The sequence below is a fragment of the Ursus americanus genome, chromosome 9, assembly GCF_024610735.1.
Source record: "Ursus americanus isolate L20-20 chromosome 9, mUrsAme1.1.p, whole genome shotgun sequence".
NCBI lineage: Eukaryota > Metazoa > Chordata > Mammalia > Carnivora > Ursidae > Ursus > Ursus americanus.
The window spans coordinates 11,231,275-11,257,912 of NC_142135.1; the positions used below are offsets into that span (position 1 = coordinate 11,231,275).

Below are 26,638 nucleotides of genomic sequence, written 5' to 3' on the forward strand. Positions count from 1 at the left end.
CCCCACAGGAGGCTTCGGTTCCTCATTTACTTTCAAGCTACATAGAGACAGTTTCACGGCTTCACTGAGTTTCTTTCTCATGTGAAGGTGTCCAGTGGAATTAAACATGGAAGACATTCTCACCGAGGGAGGAGGTGGGTCCTAGACAAAGGGCAGCTGCGTGTTTGTTTCGTCAGGCTGAGGACACCTGGTCCAGGCTTCGCCCCTAGTGGCCTTTTCACCTGGAGCTGATCATCCCACCTCAGTCTCCTTGTCAGTAAGAAGGAGATCACAGACCTTGCTCTCAGGGCTTTGGGACTAAAGATAAAATGCATTAAGTTCCTAGTACAGTGCCCACAGTATTAATCCTGTAAGCTCAAAGCGACCTTAGAGTCTTAAAATACAACAGTGAGTATTTTCTTTCTTATACTTTTTGGTATGCTGTTTCTTTGAAATAATTTAAAAGTTTATTTTTTAATTGTCAGAAGTAGTTGCTTTGGTTCTTGATCCTTTGAAATGTAGCCAATTCGCTCCACCAAATTTGAATTATCCCTCCAGAAAGTTAATCATCTTTAAAACATGTATTTTCTAATTATCAGTACCAACTCCTTTATTTCTGATTTGTCCTGATCTCTTGAATGAGGAGGTAGACGTGGTATAATGAAGGAACCCCAGAAAGGGACGGAGGTTTAGGGGGTCAGCAGCATGTTTCCATCCAGTGCAACACCCGTCCTGCTGGAGGACCTCAGTCTCAGGCTTGTGCTTCCTCATCTGTAAGGACTGTCAACCCCAACTCAGAGACTTGCTGGAGGATTACATCTCAAAAATTATGGGGGGCACGCCTGGGTGACCTAGTCGGTTACGCGTCCAGCTCTTAATTTCGGCTCAGGTCATGATCTCCGAGTCGTGAGATTGAGCCCTGCGTCTTGCTCTGTGCTGGTGTGAAGCCAGCTTGGGATTCTCTCTCCCTCCCTTCTGCCCCGCCCCCCACTGCTCATGCTCTCACTCTAAAAAAAAAAAATTATAGTCCTTGGCATGCAGTAGACCCTGGTATGTTAGATAGCCAGAATATCATAATGCTTAAGGAAAGCAAAGCAGAGACTCTGCGGACGGAGTGAAAACTCCAGTAAACAACAGTGCCACTGATTAAATATACTGTTGAGCCCCGTGTTTTGAATTGTTTTTAAGAAACCAGTTTCTGGTTTCTAACTTGAGACTAAATGATAGAAAAAAAAATATTCTTTAATTTAGAAGGTATTGAATGACCCCACCCCCACCACCCCATTCCTAGCTGTTGATTTTGAGGTGTTGAGTTTTCGGCTGCAGAGTGAAAACGCTGAGCTGTGCAGATGTATTTGTTGTAACACACGGAAGCTTTGCGCCTCCTGCAGTCACAGTGCCTTGCAATTCACGCAGTCCAGGTAATTTGGTTTGTAATTCTCATTGTGTCACTCAAACTTACTCAAAACCTTTTGTGGATAGCCCTTTGTGTTGTATCTGTGTCACCTACGAGACACACGAAAAACCGAGACTCTGTTCTGAACCTCTGTGCTCTCTGTTGGGGGCAGTTATTAGCTGTCTGCACAGTAGGTGAGGACAAGCTGCGGTTTGGAACTGTTTTTCATTTGCTTCTTTAAAAAAAGTTAACTGGAGTGCCTGGGTGTGGTTCAGTCTGTTAAGAGTCTGCATTCTGCTCAGGTTGTGATCCCAGGGTCCTGGGATTGAGCCCTGCGTCAGGCTCCCTGCTCCATGGGGAGCCTGCATCTCCCCCTGCCTGCTGCTCTCCCTGCTTGGGCACGTGCACGCGCGTGCTCTCTCTCTCTTTCTCTCTATCAAATAAATAAAATCTTTTTTTTTTTAAGTTAACTTAGGTTTTTTTCCTCGTTCATGAAAGTAATACAAGCCCATTATAGGTTTGGGGAATTATAGAAAGGCAGAGTCAAGCAATCCATCTATCCATTATTCCTACAGGAAATTACTCAGAAAAAGCCATTATTAACATTTTGGTGAATTTCCTTCTAGCCTTTTTTTCCCCAAACAGAAGTACCTAAAACCCTATATATCTTTAAATTTAGGATTATATCACATAAACAGTTTCTTCTTGCTTATTTCACAAAACATTATATTGTGAGCATTTCCCCAATGTCATCCAAACTTTGAAAACAAAAAGTTGAAAACAGAAGTTGAAACTTTGTTCAACTGTACTTCAATTCTAAAAGATCAATCTAGAAAAATGAGTTGAAAATTTAAATTGTAATGCCTGATTAACTGTTCTACTCTGCGGTTATTTTGTGCTTTAATAACGAACCCTTGTTGTTGTGTATTTCGGTGCTTTTATGCCTAGACCAGTAGCAGACAGTGGTTCAGTTCATGCTGTGATCATGGCTGTATATGTGATTTCATAGTCTGTACTTTTTTATTTCATATTATTAACATCAGCACGTTTCTGTTACCATAGCTCTGCCACAAGCATGAAATCTCGTGGCTGCCCATGACATAGCCCTTCGTTTTCACATCCAAGGCCCCCCCACCCCACAGTGGACTTCCAGAGAACAGAAGCCTTGGGCTAAACTATTTCTTGCCTTCTGTCCATTTGTTACCAGTTCCTTCTCATCCTTGAGCGTTGGGTTGGTCCCACGCCGAGTCCTCTTCATTCTGACATTTGCTTTCTTCATGCACACACCTTGTCACCCCTGCAGGCCCTCGGTGGTGTGGATTTTAACCTCTCCTCTGTTTCTCTCCCCGGTCTCATTTTCTCCAACATGTTGCTTTGCATTCTTTTAACTTTCTTTCCTTTGGATTTAATTTCTTTCATTTTTTTCCTCACTTTATTGCTCGGGGGGATGGGGGATCTCTTTTGGAAGTTCTTGACGAAGACAGATTTTTTGCAGTGGCAGGGGACAACAGTGGCCTTGCTCTCATGTCTCCTTCCTTTCATTTGCAACAACAGATGGATATCAGTATTGACAAATAGCAAAGAAGAGGCCCTCACCATGGCCTTCCGTGGAGAGCAGAGCACGGGGGAGAACAGCCTGGAAGACCTGACAAAAGCCATCATTGAGGACGTCCAACGGCTCCCTGGGAATGACGTCTGCTGCGACTGTGGCTCATCAGGTATTTGCCCTCAGACTTGATCAGGCTTCTTAAACAGCCGTTCTCCTCCCATAGAATAAACATGAGGGTTATTTAAATCCTTATCTCCTTATGGACACAGACACACACCCACCACGTATTTCCAGCTTAAATGGTCCCACCTCTCAGCTGCTTTTTTTTTTACACGTGCTCTTCGCTCAGCCTGGAAAACTCCCACCCGCTCTCCCCAAATGCCCCAAATGGCCACCTGCCCAAACGCTACCAGTTAAGTGAGCGCTGTGGACATACGGACAGAGCCCTGGACGCAGAGTCCATTGTCCTGGTTTTGAGTCACCAGCCTGCCGCTCACAGCCTGGATGCCAAGTGCCGTTACCAGGCTCCCTTCAGTTTCCTGTCCTAAAATGGGACAATAAACCTCTGTGATTGAGGGCTTAATGCGATGCTATATCTGAAATTGTCCCAGCGCTTTGTTTATTACTTTCCTTCCTTTTTGCTCAGTGAACCCCCCCAACCTCTCTGTCACATGGGTGTCACCTTCCCCCAAACTTCTGTTTTCAGGTAGCTTTTGTATTACTTAGGTATTAGATGGTCGGTACATGTGCTCCGTGCTTATACTGTAACGAGGACCCCGCCAGCTGTTTTAGCTTCTGTTCTCTTACTGAATCCTCACAGATGCTCTGTGAGCAAGATGCGCATAGCCTCACCATTTTACAGATGAGAAAACTAGGGGACTCCGAGAAGTTGAGTGACCTCCCAAAGTCACACATGTTGTAGGGATCAGAGCTGGAGGCAAACCTGTGGTTCTTCAGCATCATGATGTACGTTCTAGTTGTTTTCCTTGTGAAAATGGACTTCTCCGTACACCGTGCCACGAGCACCTCAGAGACACGTGTCCCAGTTTCTGCTGTGTTCGTGTCCCTATGTGATGGTGACTCGCATGCTCACATAGTGAGGGTGTGGCAGAGGAGTCGGAAGACCTCGGGTACTGACCACTCAGGAAGAAGCTTGCCACAGCGAGTGAACCCTGAAGGTTTTGGTAACATGGGAATACTCATTCCCCCTGGGGTGGAGCCCTTGGGGGCTGTGGACATAGCTTAGATCTGTGAAAGAAGCCTTTGACGTTCGTTATTTATAGCTGTCGTCTTACCAGGAGGTGCTTGTGGAGAAGCTGTGACCAGAATGGGGCGTCAATGCGGGTTGTAACTGGAAGGTTAAGGACACCTTATGAACCGTGTCCCCGTGAGCCGCACGCCAGTCCGTTGCTGCCGTGGATGACAGCAGCGCTGAGGGAGTACCTCTGGCAGGGAGGGCTCATGGGGCCTCTCGAAAGTTCTTCTCGCATTTTCACAAGATAAAAAACTTAATTTTGTTTTCAGTTCAATATTGAAAGAAAAATATTTTTTATGTCTTTTATCACCCATATCACCCTCTGAGAAGCTGGTAAGCTTCCTAGGAGCCCCTAAGCACAACTGCAGGCAGCCATGTTTTCCATTTAAATCTTTCCCTTTTAATTCTTAACAAGTTTTACTACTCTTATTTTAGCTTCCTTTGTAGTTGGCACACAAAAATTAGGTCGTGTTTGTTTCATTGTCTTCGAAATCTTCTTTCCTCACAGAACCCACCTGGCTTTCGACCAACTTGGGTATTTTGACCTGTATAGAATGTTCCGGCATCCATAGGGAAATGGGGGTTCACATTTCTCGCATTCAGTCTTTGGAACTAGACAAACTAGGAACTTCTGAACTCTTGGTGAGTAGTGACCTGTACTTGGAAATGTATGTTGTCATAAATATATGTAACATGTGTATTTGGGGTGTCCTGTCTCTCCTGGGTACAGAGAGTTGCAGTTCTTGAATTTTGTGAATTTGCATATGGATATTTAAAATGTAAATTTTGTGGTATGTAATGTTGATTATTTCTGTTTCCTTTCTAAAGAACTGGTGAATCATACATTTCTATAATTAGTTCACCTAAACTGGCTCTTTTCTTCTGGGGTGAGCTTTTTCAAAGCTGTCTTCTTCTTTCAGAATTAGTTTTTATATGATTCACTCACTAGAAGAGCAGTAAAGGGAATTAGGTGTTAAACTCACATGATCATTTTACTTCATGGCCTGTGTTACTAAAAATAGTGATTAAAGGGGGCGCCTGGGTGGTGCAGTCGTTAACGTCTGCCTTCGGCTCAGGGCGTGATCCCTGCGTTCTGGGATCGAGTCCCACATCAGGCTCCTCCGCTGGGAGCCTGCTTCTTCCTCTCCCACTCCCCCTGCTTGTGTTCCCTCTCTCGCTGGCTGTCTCTCTCTGTCAAATAAATAAATAAAATCTTTAAAAAAAAAAAAAGATCTTACCAAAAAAAAATAGTAACTAAAGAATCTTTCTTTGTCCTTGCTGTTTGTAAGTTTGTAGAAGCCTTTTGGCTACCGCCATAAAGCCCATCATTCCTTAACCATAACTTCTTCCAAGCAACAATGGTCTGTGTTTGTGTGAGCCCCTGATTTAGGAAGTAGCAAATTTAAGAAGTATCATAACTCCCTGATTCATATCAGGATTAGAGAAAAAGGGCTCTGATCTGATACTTAACACATTCTTCTTTAATGTGGAAGTGGTGTCACTCTGTCTCCTTGACTTAAGGTAATGAAACCCAGTTGACAACTAGAAATAGGGAGATTCCAAGTCCTAATCACTTGCCAGGTGATAAACCCAAGATTTTTACCCCAGAGACCTGACAGCACAAATGTTTCTTAAGCCTTGCGTTGCTCCCCAAATTACCTGAATGACCAGAGGCCCTTCAGGACAGATTTTCCTGGAAGGGTCTTGAACCCAGAAGCAAAATGCTTCCTGCAGCATTTTTACATGTATCCCAGATATAAAGGATCCTATCTCCTTCTCTGTCCAGTAAATCTGCTCAGTCTAAAAACGAGATGTGGTAGAGATTGAAGAAAATAGCTGCCATTAAGCATTTACCTGGATTCATGTGTGTAACCTGCTGTCTAATCTCAGAGTATATGTTGGGGAGGGCATATCCTATCCTATTCTAGCATTTATCACATTGTATTTGTAAAAATCATTGGTTTTCTTATCAACGGCCCCGCTAATCTGTTGGCTCCTATACGAAGGAGTGTGGTTTACCCCTGTCTTTATTTCCAGCACCCTAAAGTTCTGCGCCGGCACATAGTAGGTGCTCGGTAAATATTTGTTGACTAGATGGATGAATGGTTTGTATCCTGAGTCAAATGAGGGGAAGATACATATTCAGAAATCTCAAAAGCAGGGGCACCTGGGTGGCGCAGTCGTTGGGCGTCTGCCTTCGGCTCAGGGCGTGATCCCGGTGCTCTGGGATCGAGCCCCACATCAGGCTCCTCCGCTAGGAGCCTGCTTCTTCCTCTCCCACTCCCCCTGCTTGTGTTCCCTCTCTCGCTGGCTGTCTCTCTCTGTCAAATGAATAAATAAAATCTTTAAAAAAAAAAAAAAGAAATCTCAAAAGCAAATAATAAGAAACTTTTTAATTTGTAATAAAGAGTGGCTGTATCGTGTTTTGTTTATGTTACAGCTGGCCAAGAATGTAGGAAACAATAGTTTTAATGATATTATGGAAGCAAATTTACCCAGCCCTTCGCCAAAACCCACCCCTTCAAGTGATATGTAAGTATTTCTAATATACTGAATTCTTTACCATTCTATAATTGTTTTTCTGCCCTCACAAGCAACGTCTTAATGGTTATAGTATTTTTTTCCCAGAGGAAACCCCAATAGGAGGAAAACTCAGAGCAAAAAAAAGCATGTGGGAGTGCATTTCTAGAATGCACAAATTACATTCACTGAGACCGTCCAGTAGGTAGCTGCCGCGGCTCTGCAGAACATACCTCTGCGTAAGGGTGGTTATCTCCAAATCACGGCATGTTGTGATAAACAGGACACAGACAAAAGCGATGGCCCATTCTGATTAGGAGGGCAAAAGTCCAAACGCTTTCCGGTGAGGCTGTGGGGAAGCAGACACTCTGTCTCAGGCGTTGCAGGGGGTTTGCTAATGGTACCTTGCCCAGGAGGAGCAAAATAGCCAAATTTATCACAGTCATCAGTGTATTTACTTTCTGACTTTGCAGAGCCCCTCCTGGGGATTTACTCCTGTAATAGGAAAAGATGAGGAACAAAACAAGCATTTATCTGTAGGCCTCTGATTAAATTGTTTATGGCACAGCCAGCCGCATTGCAGAACGCTATGCAGATGTGAAAAGAATAAGGAAGCTGCTAACATCCTGATCGGGGACAATCTCCATTAGAAATTACCGTTAGGTAAATAGCGAGGTGTAGAGCTCTGCACCAGACCCCCTGCCTTCAGCTCAGGGGAACACAGAAACATGTATATTTATTCGTGTCTGTGTGAAGAAACACAGGCAAATACTCAGGAAACTAACGAAAGTGCTTACTCTGTGGTCTCGGGCATAAAACAACCTCAGCACACAGTTTTTCGTTATCATTTTTATTTTGGAATCCTGAATCTTTAAACCTATTAACATTTTTTTCACATTCAGTTTACACTTAAAGTTTTTAAAAACCGTGCATGAACAGGAAGACGGCTCCTGTTCCAGCTCGGCTGAGCAGGGGAGCCTCTGTGAGGCAGACGCCCACCTGAGTGTCCGCCACACCCCTCCTGGGTGGTTACTCAGGCACCAGATCTGCCGAGCACTGGAACTCGGGCGTTCAAGAAACGTGATGTGTTCAGTCCGAAATCATGACGTGAGATACCATCTCCCAGCAGGCCTCTCGGCAGTGGTCCTTTCTTGAATTCAGCAAATGTGTGCTGTGTGCTCACTGCAAGCTTCGTAGTAGGTTAGGTGCTGGGGAGAGGGCAAAACACGAACTAGATGTAAACTCTGTCCTCGTGATACCTGCCGTCTGGAGAGGAAGGTGGCAGTGAACCAAGAAGTCAGACACTCCGTTCCTTATTCATAGCTGTGAAAGTGTCACAGAAGGGGCGCCTGTGTGACTCAGTCGGTTAGGCATCTGCCTTTGGCTCAGGTCATGATCCCAGGGTCACGACAGCTCCTGTCCTGCATTCTGATTGTAGAGAGGAAGACACAGGTAGGAGAGGTAGTGGGTACTCTGAAGAAAATCTAGCAGGATAAGGGGGTGAAGCGTAGGAGACATTGTCCTTGGGATGGTCAAGGAATACCTCTGAAGACTTGACATTTGATGAAGATGTGAAGGACACAAAGGACACGCGTGGGGTGGGGGGTGAGGGGAACAGGCCTGGCAGATGGATCAGTAGTTGTGGGCACGTGCACACAGTAACAGGAAGGCAGGTGTGGCTGGAGGGGGCTGAGCTAGGACAGTGGTCGCAGATGCCATGCAAAATGGCAGTGGGACCAGGTCGCAGAGGGCCTTATAGGTCATGGAATGTTTGGGGATTTTCTTCTCTGTGATTAGAAGGCTTTAAACAGAGGGAGTGACTGTTAAATGCTGCTAAACACCCTACAATGAGTAGGACAGCAACTGTGACAAAGAATCATCCAGCCACAGTGTCACTAGGGCTGAGGTTGAGAAAGCCCGCTGTGGCTGGTATGTGAAGGACAGATGGAGGAGGGGGTGGAAAGAGAGAGACTGAGGAGAAACTTACCCAGGTCCACTGAGAAACAGAAATGGTATGGACTAAGATGGTAGCAGCGAAGGTGGTAGAAAGTCGTTGAATTCTCAGTATGTTTGGAAGGGAGAGCCAACAGGATTTGCTAATCACTTCAAACACAGGACATGTAACTAAACTGTCAAGATGATGCCCAAGGTTTGGGGCTGAGCATCTAGGTAAATAAGCAGTACCATTACCTGCACCGGGGTAAGTGGGAAGGACCAGGTTTGGTGGGGACACAGGGCAAACTGTCTCTCATCAGCCATCAGGTAGAGCTGTGGTGTCAACTTTCAGACAAGTCTGTTTTCCACCTTCCCTGTCGTCCCATGTCAGAAAGCCTTTACTGCCAGCGCCTCCAGCTGAGTGCCCAGAAAGAGGTAAACATCATGCCTGTGGAGAGCTCAGGAACTTCCTACAGCCACGGAAGTAGAGACCCAAGGTTGGAGGTGCTCTTCAGTGGCCAGGGGCATCTCCCCGTGTGATACCTGAGTGCCCTCGGCATCATTTCTGCCAAATTATTGTGCAGCATTTGCACGACACTTCAGTGCCAGGAAGCCTCCATGGAGACCGTTCTCTCAGATTTATGTCCCATGGCTTCCCACCATTGATCCTCACTCTGCCATCTTGGACTATACTAGAAAGGAAGCTTATGTATGAACCCACAGCCGTGTGTCATTCTTTGCTTCCTGGAAGGCAGTAAGACCGGTATGATTACTAATATTTTACAGATGAGGAAACTGAGGCATAGCTTTACCCAGGGTCACATGGATAGCATCTGATATCAGAATTGAATCAAGCGATTTCATTCTTAAATCTGATATTCCATCCATCACACAGTAGCTGCCTTTCAAACTTTTTAAAGTCACATGCAGTGGGAGACTAGAAGCCAGGCTTAAGCCAATCTCTAGGTGTCTGGAAGTCCTCCAGGTCATCAGGCCATGGCCTTCTTAGAAGAACTTTGACCTAAGTGTAAAGGACACCCATGAAAGTAAGAAGGTCACTGAGCAGAATTTGCAAGTCACCAAAGGCAGTGTGCTACCATCAACCAGCTCCCCCCTTCACTGCTGGCCCAGAACAAAAGGAAGAGACATCAGCTTGGTTTTAAACAGTGATTCCTGGCTGTGGGATGGGGCGGGGGGGGAGGACGGGGGGACAACAGCCATCTCCACGGATGGAATAGCTTTTTCTGAGCAAGAAATGTTATGTCCCGAGTTAGAGCTTTCTCAGAAAGAAAGCACCTTATAGGTGCTGTACATTCTTTAATTCAAAATACACCAATGAGTTATTCTCCCATTTTCAGATGAAAAAGCTAAAGCTCATGAAGGTGAAGTAGTTTGCCCAAGGTCGTGCAGCTGGTGTGCTATAAGAGCTAGGATTTGAACCATTTACTGCTTTTTTATTAAGTGGCTCATGTAACTGGGAAAATCATGGGATAAGTTCAGGTGTGGCTGGCTCCAGGATGTCAGACAGTAGCATCTGGACCCTAGCTCGCTCGCCCAACTCTTCTTTCCCTTCGTCTGAGCGGACTTCTGTCTCCACCTTTTACCAAAGGTGGCAAAAGTTACCATCGGGCCACTTAGGTCAGGTACTGACACCTGGTCATTGGGAGGGGGGCTCAGTCCTGGAGCTTGGGACAGAATTGGAAGTGAAATCGGTAGGGGAAGAAAGGGATAAAGAAAGGGGGGGTAATCAGAAGGGGGAATGAAGCATGAGAGACTATGGACTATGAGAAACAAACTGAGGGCTTCAGAGGGTGGGGGGGTGGGGGAATGGGATAGACCGGTGATGGGTAGTAAGGAGGGCACGTATTGCATGGTGTACTGGGTGTTACACGCAACTAATGAATCATCGAACTTTACATCGGAAACCGGGGATGATGTACTGTATGGTGACTAACATAATAAGAAATCATTAAAAAAAAAAGAATTGGAAGTGGAGAAAGGGTGAGTCCTCAAAAAGAAAAACGCACACACCCACTCAGACTTTGGGAGTGTTACCCATGACAGTCTCCTGCTCACAACTGAACCTGCAGGAAAGACCACCCCCTTTATTCTGGAGCTCAGTGCTTGGCCTGTGGGAGTGACTTTAAGGACAGCCTTTGTAAGCCTCAGATCCCGTACCTGTTAAAATAGGGAGTTGTACCAGATGACTAAAATTTTTTCAATGAAGCTCTGGAAACTTCACTGATCTTTTAGAATTGTTCTTTTAAAAATTCTTAATTTCTTTGTATGCTTATGTATATATGAACTTGAAGTAGTACATAGCAAATTTCTCAAGCTGTTCAAGGTAGAAAAGAAATCTGCTGTGGGGGCGCCTGGGTGGCTCAGTCGTTAAGCGTCTGCCTCCGGCTCAGGGCATGATCCCAGCGACCTGGGATCAAGCCCCGCACTGGGCTCCCCACTCAGTGGAAGCCTGCTTCTTCCTCTCCCACAACCCTTACTTGTATTCCATCTCTCGCTGGCTGTCTCTCTCTCTGTCAAATAAATAAATAAAATCTTAAAAAAAAAAAAAAGGAAATCTGCTATGATCTATGTGCCCATTAACTTTATAACTGTTTACTGCTTGCACGTATACTAGTAAATATATAAATCAGTTTCTTCATCCCATCTGTGATGAGATAACTTGGTCTAAAATCTGGTTTGTTTAAATCCTGAAAGGAGTCTAGCAGAGTGTATCTCAGTTAAAGAGTACTGTTTTTCAGGAAAATGTAGATTCTTCTTAGCTTGTAGAAAGAAAAAAAAATCTTTGTTCATATTGCTTTGTTCTGTTTTAGGACTGTACGGAAAGAATATATCACTGCGAAGTATGTAGATCATAGGTTTTCAAGGAAGGCCTGTTCATCTTCATCAGCTAAACTGAATGAATTGCTCGAGGCCATCAAATCCAGGGATTTACTTGCACTAATTCAAGTCTATGCAGAGGGAGTAGAGCTAATGGAACCACTGCTGGAACCCGGACAGGTAAGGCTCCACTGAAATCATAGCATAAAAAAGAATGTGGAAAATGAGTTTAAAAGGTAATGAGATTGTAATACATTGAGTGACCATATCTAAATCAGGACAATTTGAGAGTGAAAGGAGTACTATTAATAATTACTTCCAGGTAACTGATGTGAATAAAGCTGCTGTAGGCAAAGTAGGACATGTGATTACCCTACTTATACTCATCCTGTCCTTTCAGGAGCTTGGGGAGACAGCCCTGCATCTTGCAGTCCGAACGGCAGACCAGACATCTCTGCATTTGGTTGACTTCCTTGTACAAAACTGGTATGGTTTTCATTTTCTCCGAATACTCCTTATAAGTTAGCGCAAACCAGTCTTCTCAAGGGCCCAGATCAGGAATTGACAAGCTTTCTATAAAGAGCCAGGTACTATTTTAGGCTTTGCAGGCCATGAGGTCTCTGTTGCAGCTATTGAATTCTACCATCATAGTGTGAAAACTGCCATAGGCCATATGTAAATGAGTGAGTATGGCCATGTTCCAATAAAGCTTTATTTATAAAAACAAATGGAGGGCCAGACATGGCCTATGGGCTATAGTTTACCAACCCTTGGCCTAGAAAGATGTAAAATCCTGTCTCTGTCACAATCTGCTGGATTAGGAAAGATTAAAAGAGGGAAGGCTTAACAGCACAAGTCAACAGGATCTATGAGTTTTCTTGTTCATAAGTTCATTATAAAACTACAGTGTCAGGGCGCCTCGGTGACTCAGTCAGTTCGTTAAGCATCTGCCTTCAGCTCGGATCATGATCCTGGGGTCCTGGGATCAAGCCCTGTGTCGGGCTCCCTGCTCAGCAGGCTGTCTGCTTCTCCCTCTCCCTCTCCCTCTCCCCCGCCCACTCGTGCTCTTCTCTCTCTCTCTCTCAAATAAATAAAATCTTTAAAAAAAAAACCAAAACAAAACTACAGTGTGTGTGGCTGACTCAATAGCTAATTCAAATTTGGGACATACTAATAGGAGTACATTATTGAACAGAGGAAGTTTGGACTTGCTGTATTCTTCAGTGGGTAGTTCTGCAACCCACAGACTATTAGGAGGAACTGGAGCTCATCCAAAGGCAAGTGGTCAAAATTGCAAGGGGATTTGAACCCACATATGAAGAATGGTGCCCAGACACAAGCCATGTATATAAATGTCCACACCTCTTCCTTAGAGGTAGACAGTGTAATAGTTAAGAGCGTTGGCTCTGGGACAAACTGCCTTTTCTCAGATCCCTGCTCTGTCTTCCATGCCCTGATAGTCTTGAAAGCAGGTACTTTATCCTTTGTGCCTTGGTGTTTTCATCTGTAAAACAAAGGTGGTCATAACCTACCCATTGGGTAGTTGTGAAGATTTCATGAACCCAGGTACATAAAAGCTGAGAGTGTCCCGTAGAAAGCACTCGAGCAGCGCTCGCTATTGCTGTCATTATGGGGCTTATGAATGTAGGTGTAATGTTAGCAGCATCCTCGTTTGCCCTGCTTGTAAGTAGGTCTCAAGCTTGACTCTGTGGTTTGCACAGAAATAAGTAGTTGATCTGTAGCTTTAAATTATATTATTTCTGTCCTATCTAAATCATATTTTAAGTTATATGATAATATTTTAATTTTTTAGCGGGAACCTGGATAAGCAGACGGCCCTGGGCAACACGGCTCTCCATTACTGCAGTATGTACAGTAAACCCGAGTGCTTGAAGCTGCTTCTTCGGAGCAAGCCCACCGTGGGTGTCGGTAAGGGTGGGACCAAGTGTCTTAATAACAAGAGTCAGCATCCAGTTGGCTAAAACCGAGGCTCACGGGTTACGTTGCTGTCCGTCGCCTTTTCAAGGTAGACCTTAGATAATTATGCCGATTTCTTTTCCCCCTGTTTTAGTGAACCAGGCTGGGGAGACTGCCCTGGACATAGCTAAGAGATTGAAAGCTACCCAGTGTGAAGATCTGGTAAGCAAAACAGAGCTGGGGCATCCATTGGGCACCAGCTGCCTTAAAATGTCATTCTCAGAAACTGGAATTGGGATAAACAGATTCATCTTTCCGAACACTGGCTAAAGAAATTCAGACAAGCACTCTGGCTACATTTGAAAAAATGGTAGAATGATAAATTTGTCATTCCCGTGTCTTTTCGGTGCAGTTACGACATAGGAGCTAAAAGGCATTTGAGAGAGATGATTACCAGACAGGATTGTGAATGAAGGTCATGCTTTTTATGCGCCAGACCCTTAGGCTTTCTCTGCAGCTCGGTAGTAAAGAAGAATTATTTGGAAGCCAATTCCAAAAATTGGGCAAGTAAAGTTCAGAGTATAATGGTTTGCAAAACATTCAGTCATGGCTTCCCCCACCGGCCCCATCCTTTTGATCCCCTTGGTTCTCGATATCACTCTGGGCCTTAGCATAGAGTGATCCTCTTACCCCCAGGGAAGGATGAGACAGGAGAGGTAAGTTCCATCCCCTTGAGCTTCTGTCCAGCGCCGGCTTCAGGCCAGCAGGTGCAGGTTTCTGTTCTTACGAGAATCCTGTGACGAAGCTGTAGTGCTCCCTCCCCCCATCTTATGGAGAGGGAAAGTGGGCCACGATCGAACCGGCACTGTCTGACTTGAAAGGCCTACCTCTCGTACTTCACTAACTCTGATCTTGCCTTCCCAGCCAGGAGTTTGCACTTTTGAGGTTCATTTTTAATAATATTTAAGAAAGCTTTTAATTTGCGAGAGAAGTCGTGTTACCAAAATAAGAAAGGCTCTGCCTCTAATTCTGGGCCGCTCCTCTGAAGCCAGTCCCACCGCAGCCCAGCCCCGTTTCACCAGAGTTCGGCCCTACCAGCACCTACTGGTGATTCGTTTGAAACTAGGCCCGAGGTGGGATTTGCTCAGTGGTTATGTAACAGTGGGGTGTTTAACACTTAAGTGAACGTGGTTATACCTGCTGTTCCTTTCAGCTTTCCCAGGCCAAGTCTGGGAAGTTCAACCCACACGTCCACGTGGAATATGAATGGAACCTGCGACAGGAGGAGATGGATGAGAGTGACGATGACCTGGATGACAAAGTGAGTGTAAACGGCGCCTCCACGTTCCTGCTGCTGTTCCCAGGTTGCCTGTGCTGTGTAGACGAGATCATTCTTCGCGAGACTGTGTCTGGTCTTGTGACCTGGGGCCAGTTTCTTTGCTTGGTCTTTGGTCCTTGCTGGGTACCACAGCTATATTAGGATTCTCTGGAAAACCAGACCCCATAGGATACGGTTAAGACAGAGGGAGAGAGATCGGAATTTATTTTTAGGAATTGGCTCACGTGATTGTGGGCGCCGGCGAGTCCCTAGGGTATCGAGCAGGCCGGCAGGCTAGAGATTCCAGCAGGAGTTGATGGTGTGGTCTTGAGTCTGGAGGTGCTGAGTCTCTTCGGAAGAGCCCTTCAACTAATTGGATGAAGCCCACCCGCATGATGGAGGGTAATCCCTTTTACTGAAAATCTAATTTCAATGTTAACCCTTCACAACAGCATCTAGACTGGTATTTGACCAAACGCTTGGACACCATAGTCCAGCCAAGTGAACATATTAAATTAGCCATCAGTACAGCTACTTTAAATAAAAAGTTGTGAGGTATTAAGAACTTAAGTATGGACTAGGCAGTGGGAAGCAAGTTGCCTCTGCTACCTCAGATCATCTTTACCAAAAGCCCACTATGGTGTTGTTACTGCCCCATTTTACAGAAGAGAGAACTGACACACATAGGTTTTGCAACCTCTGAGGTCTCAGAGCTAGTAAAGACAGTCTCGGGATTAAACCTCATTTTGTCTGACTCTCATAGATAGTTCATGACTATGTCTGAAAGTTCATTCATGTAGTTTTCATTGGGTATGTGGTTTTTTTTAAGATTTATTTATTTCAGAGAAAGAGAGGGTGGGAGGAGGGGCGGAATGAGAGGGAGAGTCGGTCTCAAGCAGACTCCCCACCGAGGATAGAGCTTGAGACAGGGCTCCATCCCAGGGCCCTGAGATCTTGACCTGAGCTGAAATCAAGAGTTGGACACCCAACCAGCTGTGCCACTGAGGCACCCCATATTGGATATGTATTGAGCATTTCCTCTCTCCTAGGCAGCACGTAAGGAATAGTCATACAGGGTGTCCTAAAGACATTCCCCACTGTGAGAAAAGATAAATTACAGTGGGTAACCATTATAATAAGAGCCTGGGGGAATCCCTGAGACATGTTCAGAGGACAGAAAAATTGTCTCAGCCTTAGAAAGCAGTGAAGACCTTACCAAGGAAGCAGCATTGGAGATGGGTTTCTGAGGGTAGGGAGGAGCTTGCCAGGCAAAGTGGGAAAGAGCTCATCCTTCCAGGGAGGGAGAACAGCATGTACAAAAGCCAAGGGGTTGTGATGGAGCTGGAAGTCTAAGGAATGGTTAGAAGCACAGGGTGTGAGGTGCCTTCAAATGGGTGGGTGGGAGAGGCAAGAGGCTGCCCTGCAGAGGCAGGCAGCCCGGATCAGGAAGCACATTATGGCCCAAATTTGGCCTTTGGGCTTTCTCCAAACAGAAGCCAACAGAGATTAATTGTCAGAGGAGCAAGTTTCCCCACCAGCTCTGGCCGTGGTGTGGGAAACATGCTGGAGCTGAAAGCAGCTGCAACCAAGGGCTATTCAGGAGGCCTGGGCTTCAGTGGGGGCTGCTGGGCTCCTGGACCAGGCAGAGATCCCAGCTATCCATGCGGGGCTGGTGGCTCTGGGTGACCTTGAGGCTTCCACCCTGGGGAGTTACGTGGATCCCACAGCTGTCACCAGGAGTGCAAACACAAGGGACACCTTAGAGGCCACTGAAGACAGTTTTGGATCCGAAAGGTCAGGTTTGGACCCACAGGTGCGGATCATCAGGGCACAATGTGGAAGCTACTTTCTAAGGGGATATAAAATAAGAAGGGAGGCGAGGACTGAGAACTCTGACGGGAGAGGGCTGAGCAGGGAAGGAGCACACGATCACACGAGGGTGGGAAAACAGTTCACTGGTACAAGTGTCCTGCAGAGGGCAGGTATCTATTCAGTTAAAGGTTACCGTTGACCGTGCCCTTAGGCTTCGGAATACTTCCGATTGCTAACAAGCGCCTCCCTAGTGTGATCCTGATAACAGTGAACTGAGAATCAGGAGGGCAAGACCCACGTCCTCTTCTTGGGCTGGGTCATGGCTGACCTGAGAGCATGCAGACAGCCACAGGAACCCCACTTCCGGACAGAGTCTGAAGTACAGCCCTTGGTGAATGCCTCACCCCCTGCACTGTTATGTCATCTGCAGCCGAGCCCCATCAAGAAAGAGCGCTCCCCGAGGCCTCAGAGCTTCTGCCACTCCTCCAGTATCTCCCCCCAGGACAAGCTGTCGCTGCCAGGATTCAGCACGCCGAGGGACAAACAGCGGCTTTCCTACGGGGCCTTCACCAACCAGATCTTCGTCTCCACAAGCACAGACTCTCCCACGTCACCAACCACAGAGGCGCCTCCACTGCCTCCTAGAAACGCCGGGAAAGGTATGGGCTTTGAGAAGGGCTCTGCGACTCCATCCTCAAAGCTGGCGGTCTACACAGCTTTGAGGTGAAAACCGCAAGGTGCTTCTGAGTGGCAGAGTACAGAATGTGATGTCAAGGACAGCCTGAAATAGGGGCCTTGCCATTTGCTAAACACCAACAGTAAGATGGTGTTGTGGGCACTCTCCTTGTGTTATGTTGTGCTCATCTCAACAATCCTGTGAGGTACATGCTTTTGTGCCCATTTTACAGATGAGGAAACTAAGGTTTATGAAGGTAGAGTGACTTGCCCAAGGTCACACAGCCTGTAAGTGGTAGAGTTGAGATTCAGTCCCAGGTCCACCTGGCGCCAAACCTCTGTTCTTTCTTGGATGATGTAGTGTGGAATTGCAGTTCTCTTTCAAAAAGTTACGTTTCTCTACACTAAGCTTTCTGTCTTCCGGAGATGTTGGTAGTAATAGCAGTAGATAGTCATGAAGCACTTGCTTTATGACAGGCCCTAAGCCCAGCACTTCTCATCTTATGCTCACAAAATGTGGTGGGTCCTACAGTTGCTGGCATCACACAGACAAGGGAACTGTGGTTCAGAGACGTTGAGTGATTGGCCTGATGTTCTCAGATCTCTTTGATTCTGACCTGGGTCTTGTATGAGCTGAGCCCACTCTCCTGTGCTTTCTGATGAGGATTGTTTTTCCATGAGACACGACCTGGGAAGAACCTTAACCAGAGGAGGGGCATCGTGTAGCGAACTATCCCAAGCCTCCACCAGGCTGGCAGCAGGGCCCGATGGTCCACCGCCCCGGTCTGGGGCAACAAAGTGCTCGTCCCATATCCCACATCCACAGCGACTGCCCAGCTCTGAAAGTCCGTGGGTGCCCGCCTGTACAGGGATGAGTTGAGACGCAGAAATGGCAACATTCAGGAGTCACCCCAGCCAGGGGGAAGCTTGGAGTTTGGTCTCGGCCATCAAAGGCAAGTGCAGGCTTCTCCCTGTGTGCTCAGCCCATGCTCACACAGGTTCCAAGGGCCTCTCTGTACACAATGCCATGCCTATTGGAATCACACTGGGGCTATTTTCTGAGAAATGTGAGCTTTATTCAGAACAGAGTTTTTTCAGAGCTTATTCTCCATTGAAATAGTGTTATAAATGGGAGCTGTGTTCTTAGAGAGACCCCAAATGGCCTCATAGATCGTAAAATAGTGGAGAAATGCTAAAATAAGGTTTTGGCATGAACGGTGCTCATCAAAGATAACTAGCGACTGTAATGGAAGAGTGACAGCACACGTGAGCCAGTGGTTTGACCTGCTTAACCCTCCGTACGTTATACTAGAATGTACGTAAATGAGGTTTCAGATTCCTTACTCAAACACGAACCTCTCAGGTTACAGATGTGTTCTACACGGTAATAAGCACACCGCGATCCTGCCCACCTCTGCATAATCCTGTTTCCCTATCAGGGTAGCAATCAGATGAGACCATAGATTTCCCTTTCTGTACCCCAAAGAAGACCACAAAGAACCTCTAGACCAGATAAAACAATCAAAGAAAACTCTGGAAGGGTTCCTATCCCCTGATTGTGGTTACCAACATAATAGTGATGACCTGTCTAGACAGGGTGGGCCTGTATGTGTTCAGAGAACCTCCAGGTAACTGAGAATCTTGGAGAAGGTCTGAAAGGATACCAGCGTCCTGGGGACCAAGAGGCTGCCTCACCTTCCTCCACCCCTTTCTGTAATTTTATCTCAAGGGGCCACAGAAACCCATAAGATATTCTGTCTGACTCGATGCCAAGCATCTGTCTCCTGCCTTGAATAAATTCTAACTAGCGCTTTACCAGAGGCCCAGAAAACAAAGACCAAATGTATTAAGTGATCCAGCTGCAAGTGCTCAGAGGCTTGGCCATAGCAGCCATGGTCAGCTACTTCCCCCAAGGCCCACCCCCCAAAATCCTGACACCGAGACTAAAAATCCCTCTCTACCAGAACCTGAGGGCTCTTCCAGGCTGCTCATAGTGGGACATCAGATGTGGAGAGACAGAAGCAGCACGGGCTCCCCTCGACTTTCTAAGGGCCTTGAGACGGGACCTGTGCCCTGCAGCTATGCTGGCTCGTGTGCCCTTACATTTGGAAAAGTGGTGATGTTTAGAATGGAGATCTTAGAAGACATTGTTGAAAAATCAGCTGACACTCTGTGCAGGGATAATTCTCCTCTGTTTTGTGGCCTTATGTGTTTTTCATTTCATTCTGTTGAACTGGTAGAACCATTTGCATGAAAACAAGGATGTCTTGAATCTGTCGTTTGGTTGCTCATTTTCCATGGAAGTTATGTCGAGGTCTCTTCTTACAGCAGTGGTCATTTCCATACTGTGAATTTAGGGCTTGGACGGATGGCAGCTTCCGGCGAGGCATAACAGACACTCAGGATAAAGTCCCCACTAATAAGAGGAGTACAGAGGGGGAAAGGGGAAGGAATTATTCTGAGTCAGCACAGGAATATTTTCAAGAATCTCCAGCTGCCTCATCAGAATGCAGGGAAGTTTGACCTAAATTGCCATCAAGCAAAGCCCCCTTGTGCTTAGGCAGGGCTCCAGTCAGAGTGGGGAGACTTGGCAGTTCAGCACCCCAAACTCACCACCCTTGAGCCTTAGACACATTTTTCTGCCTAACCTCTTCGGATGTGAAGTCCGGTGAGAGTCAGTGAAAGCTGTAAGAAATATGCAGACATTTCTCCCTTGTGATCAGCACCTGCACCCTCCCGCCCCCCACTTTACAGTTTGTTTGTTAAGACTTGAAATTCTTCAAGCTTGCCAAGATTGGTTTTCATCTTTAAGCAAAAAATTAATGTCCTAGAACCTGGATTTTAGAGAGCTGGAAGGATGCTGAAAGGTGATCACAGTCTGCTGCCCATTGTACAGCTAAGAAAACTGAGCCCAGGAAAGGTTGAGGAACTGATTTCAACCCACACAGTGGCTGTTAGAGGGTAGAAAGTAAAAATGGCCCTTAAGACCCCTCAAACCAGACCTTCTGGTTTCTTCTTCCCGCAAGTTGAGGAAGGTGCTTGATCACTTTCTTGCCTTCCGCGTGGTCTTGTCCTCAGGGTCCAGTGAGCCAGTATGTGGAGAAAGCATTTTGTAACAGGCAAAGCCCTGAAGTCCTGGGAGAGGCACCCCCGGGACTGTCAGGCTGTGGCCACAGATGTCTCTAGAACACGGAGGAACACGGGGAGCAGCATGGTGTCGCACGACCCGTCCCCCAGAGCAGGGGCTGGAGACAGACACTGCGTGCTTGTGGTTGACTGGTTAGATTTAACTCTGTTTGTAAGTGACATTAAGCTGGAGAGCTGCGGTTTTCTCCTCTTGTACGATGCACATCTTTACCTAACAGCTACACAGACGGGGCCTGACACGGGATGGTTAATGAGGTATATAGGAAGCATCTAGCTGAGCGCCCGGCACAGAGTCAGCGCCCCGGGAGGGCCCCGCTGCTGACACTGCAGCCACCGTAGCTCCTGGGCTCTAAAAAAGGCTCCTTTGGGGAGAAAAGGCACCAGGGTGATGTCCCCCCAGCCTCATGAATGAGCAAGTGCTCTGAAGCGAACTGCGTAATGCAGGCATCGTGTACTCAAGGAAAGCATTTGTTAGGTAAATGAAGGATGAATGATAAATCTGGCCTCAGGAAGCTTACTTGACCTACTTAGAAGAACTAACTTTCCAAGCTTCGAGAAACAGGAACCGCGGGTACGTTAGTTACAGTTTCTTCCTGTCTGTCGGTGGAGTCAGACCATAGGATCTGGCATTAAGTAGCACCTGTGAGCATCAGGCGAGTACCCGGATGACTTCAGGCTGCGCTTCAGACACGTTTTCGGTGCCGTGGATTCCCGCTTCTGACCGGCTGCAGCCTTGGTGTGAGCCACCAGCAGGCGTGTGCACAGCAGCAGCGCGGTCCTGGCCGGCCGACGGCCCCAGGCAGTGCTTGCTCGTGGGTGCTCGTGTCACAGAGAGTGGCGAGCCTGGTGCCACCCCCCATCGGCTTAGGTGAGGAGGCAAAGGACCCTCATGAACCCCAGAGCGAAGCTGGAGCCGTCTGAGGCACACCGTCCGGAGAGCCACGCTGCTGGGCAAACCTCCCTTCCCCTTCCTCCAAGATGCCTCTGTCCCTGGACCTCCCCGAGAGATGGGGCTCCTTCTAGGAACATGCTCATCCTCTCCCTGCCCTGGGCTCTTTTTAACATGAAGCTGATCTTGCTGAGCTCGGGGTCTTCGTGTGAAAAACAGGATTGGGTGTGTACCTTGCTGGCTGTCTGCTTAAAGACCATGAAATCATGTCTGTAGTGACTAGCACGTAGCAAGCATTCCACAGATAGGAATTTGTTTGATCCTACTGCATGCATTCGGTTTAAAAAATGTGCTGGGCCCTTGGGCATACAGTGAAGGAGGGAGAGAAAGCAGCGAGATGTGGCACGTGGGAGCGCAGAGGAGGGGTGAGGGCGTCTCCCTTTCACACTCCTGCAGCACAGGGGCTGCGAGGGAGCTGGCCTTGCAGCCGTGGCGTTGGAGTGGGCGCACTGTGTCCGTGCTTGCCGAATGAATAAACAACAGCAGGGTCAGTGGAGAGCATGTCCCAGAAATGCATGGCCAGAGATAGGAGGGGACTCTCCTAAAACTACTGCAGATAGTTGACTGGCCGGAAGTCTTTCTACAGAACGTGTGCAGCATCATGGCCGAACGGTTGTGTGAGGATGTTAGACGACATTTCTGCGGCTTTCATTCGAGGCCCATGGAAGTCATCAGAGAGGGCAGGGGGTGGTTGGAAGGGAGAAGGTGTCCTCAGGACACGAAGCTGCCACCATCAAGGTGCATTGCGGGATGATGGCAGCTGGCCTAGGAAATATTTTCCTAGTAGCAGCATTATTTCTATACTGATGACTTTACAGTTTTCCTGGGTTGGTTGGTTTGTTTGTTTTTTGGGTTTTTGTTTGTTTGTTTGTTTTTAGCCTCATAGGAAGATAACCATTTGAGTGGCTCTATATTGAAGTATCCCGTGGGCTGTCATCCCTGATCCATGTCAATTTTTTTTCTTTTTGGCCTATTTTTATCAGTCTCCCTGATCCTTTTTAAATCATGGCACAGCTGTCCCCTTGCACTGGCCATGTTGCAGGCCAAGAGCATGTCTGGGATTTTGGCCCTCAGGAGTGGCCCCTGGCACAGGCTCACTAAGCCACCCGACTGCCAGGTGTGAAAAGGGAAGCAGAGGGAACCGTGTTGTGCTTCTTGCATACGGAGATGTCTGAGTAGTTGTGAAAGAACCACCCTTAGGCCCTTGAATCCGAGCACTGTGCTGTTATTTCTTGGGGTCCTGGAAGGAGTTTGAAGGATGTGGACTAGCCCATGCTGCATGGTACGCAGCACGGTGTCACTCCTGCATCACCAGCCCTGCTGCTGACTCTGCGCGGCCTCCCTGCACTCCACTGCACCTTGCCGTGCCTCTGTTTCCCCATCCGAGTGCAGTGATAATAGTGCCTTCCTGCTACACACAGGACCCTTCTCGGCATAAATTCATTGTGTCTTTATCTACTTTTTTTTTTTAAGATTTTATTTATTCTTCAGTAATCTCTACACCCGACATGGGGCTCAAACTCAACCCCGAGATCGAGTCTCAAGCCCCACTGACTAAGCCCACCTGGTGCCCCATTGATAACTTTCTAAAGTCACAAACTTTTCAGGTCTACACCGTGAAAGGCATTTGTTTTGTCCAGAGTTGTGTGTAGATGGAATTTCTGCTATTATCAATTTTTATCTGTGGTTGGCATGTTTAGAATATGAACATTGTATTTCTATAAATAATGTTTTCAAAAATTGTCAAGACAGCTTTTAAAGCCATCTTCTGGGTCTTGTTTTTTTACTTAAAATTTCAAAGATGTGCTTTTATTTGGCCTCCCAGCGTGGCAGACCTCTGGGTGTTCTGTTTTACTAAAAACCAAATGTACAAGGACAATGAAAAAGCATCCTCCTGAGTTCTCCTATGAATGATTTCCATAGATTTGTATTGTGTTCAGAATGTGCCAGGCACTGAGAGATGTGAAGACGACATGAATCTCATCCTGAGGGAGCTTTCAAGCCTTTGAAAGAAGAGAAAATCCAGCTATAATGCAACGTAGAGACTGTTGGGTGCCATTTAGCCTTCTGGAAGGTCACAGTTAACAGCAGTCGTCCCAGGGCAAAGGGGATGGGTTAGAGAAGGCTCTGGATGAGGTTCCAGTTGGGCTGACCCTTCACCATGAGGTGCAGAGGGGAGGAGGGAGCACAGCTGGGCCCGAGTGTTCTGGCCAGGGAGGATGTAGGGCCATTCACAGGAGGAGAGCAGGGTACCATGAAGGATCAGCGCCTGGCCTTAAGTCACACAGAGCTGGACTCATGTGCTGTGAGTGGCCAGTTTCCTAAACTCTCTGAGCCTTGCGTCTCACCAGCCTACAAGTAGATGATCGTGACGGCAATGCTGCCTTACAAGGGGAGTTCTCAATCATGTGTCTAAACCTCTCCTCGGTGTTAGGTCAGGCGCATGGTAGCGCTACCGAATTTAGGGATGTAGAGGGAGATTTATGAAGCATGCTGATGGTGATTTTAGGAATGGATTTTTTAAAAATATGTATTTCAGTGTACATGCATGGCTTTTCAGAAGGACAGGTTTTCCAGGCTAAGTAGATTCATTTCCTTGTTGTTGACGATCGAGTCCTATCTGATGAGGTTTCATTTAAACCACCTCTGTAGTCTGTGAATATATTATTTTCCCATGAGGGGGCTTTAGTGAACAGAGGAAACAGTCGTTCCTGGGCAGGTCTCAGGAAATAGCCACAGCCTTTTGTGAGTCCCAGTGGTTGGGCCCAGAGATATAGAACGAGGGCTTTGCAAACGGCCCCGAGTGAGCATAGCGGCTTCGAGATGGACAGTGACCTCACATGTGAGCTTCCTGAGCCCTGGTCACATGCTGGGCACACGTCTGAGGTATAGACCTCAGTTAAGGCCTTCCCGAACTGATGACACGGAGGTGCTCATGGCAGGGCAGCCCCCAGGAGTCCACTGGGCATCTCTGGAGCTGAAGACACAGCAGAACACCCAGACAGAGTGCCCGGGGGGCTCATGGGACTGTGGAACGAGGCACACCATCTTAGGAAGAGCTGAGGCTCACTGTCTCCTCTGAGAAGACCTTGTAATAATGTCATTCCCTCGGAGTTATTTATAGCAGCTCTGGAAGCTTTTTAGAGCCATATTTTTAAGAAAAAAGAAAGAAGATAATTGGACATAATAGTATTAGTGGCAAATGAAGAGTGGGGCGTTTTCTCTTATTTCCACAGGCCTTCACAGGCCGTCCAGGTCACCTCCAACCCTCCCCACCCTGTTAACCTTGCCTCCCACCCGTTTTTGTGTTCTATTTTGTTTTGTTTTAGCTTTCTTTCCTGTCAGAATTGCTTCCTTCCTAAGCCAGGACTTAGATTATTTTGCATAAAACATCCCCTTTAGTGGTTGAGACTAGTTACTAATTTTAAAAGTCTTCTGAGATCTTTAAATCTTTTTTTGTTGTTAAGCTTTTATGTGACAGAGCACAAGCAGGGCGAGCGGCAGAGGAAGAAACAGACCCCACTGAGCAGGGAGCCTGACATAAGGCTCGATCCCAGGACCCTGGGATCATGACCCGAGCCGAAGGCAGACACTTAACCAACTGAGCCACCCAGGCGCCCCTGAGATCTTTAAATCTTAAGAAAGTTTGAGTCTGCTTTTCCGGGACTTCGTATAGTGTTTTTCAGCCTTTTTTTAATTCACGCCCTACTAGCCAAGTTTTATACCTCCCTTTCTGTGGCTGCTATTACAAAACAGTAGGTGGGTCTGTGTATGTGTTTTCTGGCTATGAAATTACAGTATTGAATATTTCTTTTCAAACTTAACATGTCCCTGCTATTTCCCCCTATTTCTAGTGTTCGGTTGGTCACCCTCACTGAATCCCTTCTGTCTTAAAAAGCTAGACGTAACAGTTCATTCATCCGTTTATCCAATACTGTATTACTAAACACAGCTTACTCTACACCAGACCAGAAAAAAAATCCTGGCCCTGGTAGAATTATAGTCTGGTGGGGGAGACAGGCAGTAAACAGGGAAACAACAATCAATATCTGATTACAGGTAAAGAAAGTAAAACAAAGGGATATAATCCTGTACAGAACACTGATCCCTTCATTTCTGAAATCCTAGCTCGGGAGGCTGAATTTTGCTTGGTTTGTGATTACAGGACGACTCTGTGGTTGAATCATGCCTGAAATCAGGTACACATTCAACTTTGCTCAGAGGCACAGCCCAGTTAGTGCCTCCTTGTCTTTGGCAATTTTTGTTTCCAGGCAGGATTTGGAACAGATGCAATGACTTCTAGATGCACTGCCTCAGAAGATCCCTAGGTGGCGATAAAGATGAAAGTGCTGGAGAATTGCATCATTGTCTAGTCTCTGTTCTCCATGTACTTCCAAGAGAAAAGTACACTTCCTAATACTGAGCGTTGGCTGTTGTTGTCAGTGTTGTTTTCCTCCTGTGCCCAACGCACAGAGCCCAGTCCTGGCTTTCAGGAACGGCAGCGTGAGACAGGCGAGCCCGTGCCAGTCCCAGAGACCTGCACTGTCGGCTCCACACCCCTTGGCAGTGAAACCTTACACACTCCAAACTCCTGCTTTCCTGACTGCAGAAGGGGGCAATAATGAAAAATCAAGGAGAATAGTTTATATGAACACCTTGTGTTTTTTTTTAAGATTTTATTCATTTATTTTAGAGCGCGCGTGCGTGCGTGAGCAGGGGGAAGAGCAGAGGGCGGAGGGATAATCTACAGCAGACCCCTGTGCTGAGCGCAGAGCCCAGTGCAGGGCTCTATCTCACAACCCCGAGAGCACAACCTGAGCCCAAGCCACGAGGTAGATGCTCAACGGACTGAGCCACCCAGGCACCCCACGAACACATTTTGAAAAGTACAAATCATTACACAAATGCAAGGCTATAGTAACAGTGGCCTTATTGTTATGAAATCACTTCTGAAACTGCAGGGCTGGTACCAATAACCAGGTGCTGACTTGGAGTAACAGTAAGGCTTCTATCAGGTATCACGTCAGTAGGGCAGAGAGGGTAACCTGTAGAGCTCAGTCCATTGTATCCAAAAACAGATGATGATCTTACTGAGACTGTCAGTATTGACTTCCAGGACGAGACTGTCTCTGAGAATCACTGAGGTTAAGTCAGTGCTGGTGTTGCCCAGGAGTCGGTAATGCGAAATATAAGGCTTATTTTACCAAGGAAGGAAGCCAGCAGTAATTAAGCTTTTCTTTTAATACACAGAATATAAAAAGCTCTTTTGGAGCCTTTCTGGACCACCAGGTATCTACTATCCTGTGTTAAAAATTTGGTGTGGCGGTGTTCTTAGTTATTTTTGGTTT

At 46.8% G+C, this 26,638-nt stretch overlaps 1 protein-coding gene across 5 annotated transcripts in view; it reads left to right on the forward strand.

The window, feature by feature from the left end:
- Positions 1–26,638, forward strand: part of ASAP1 (ArfGAP with SH3 domain, ankyrin repeat and PH domain 1) — a 341,646-nt gene that overhangs the window by 291,001 nt on the left and 24,007 nt on the right. For all 5 annotated transcript variants that reach the window (XM_045812249.2, XM_087864619.1, XM_087864618.1 and 2 more), the window contains 9 exons: positions 2,930–3,093; positions 4,688–4,821; positions 6,620–6,711; positions 11,466–11,652; positions 11,873–11,958; positions 13,286–13,401; positions 13,544–13,611; positions 14,603–14,710; positions 16,950–17,178. In XM_045812249.2, coding sequence (XP_045668205.1) covers positions 2,930–3,093; positions 4,688–4,821; positions 6,620–6,711; positions 11,466–11,652; positions 11,873–11,958; positions 13,286–13,401; positions 13,544–13,611; positions 14,603–14,710; positions 16,950–17,178 — 1,184 coding nt within the window. The remainder of the gene's footprint in view (positions 1–2,929; positions 3,094–4,687; positions 4,822–6,619; positions 6,712–11,465; positions 11,653–11,872; positions 11,959–13,285; positions 13,402–13,543; positions 13,612–14,602; positions 14,711–16,949; positions 17,179–26,638) is intronic.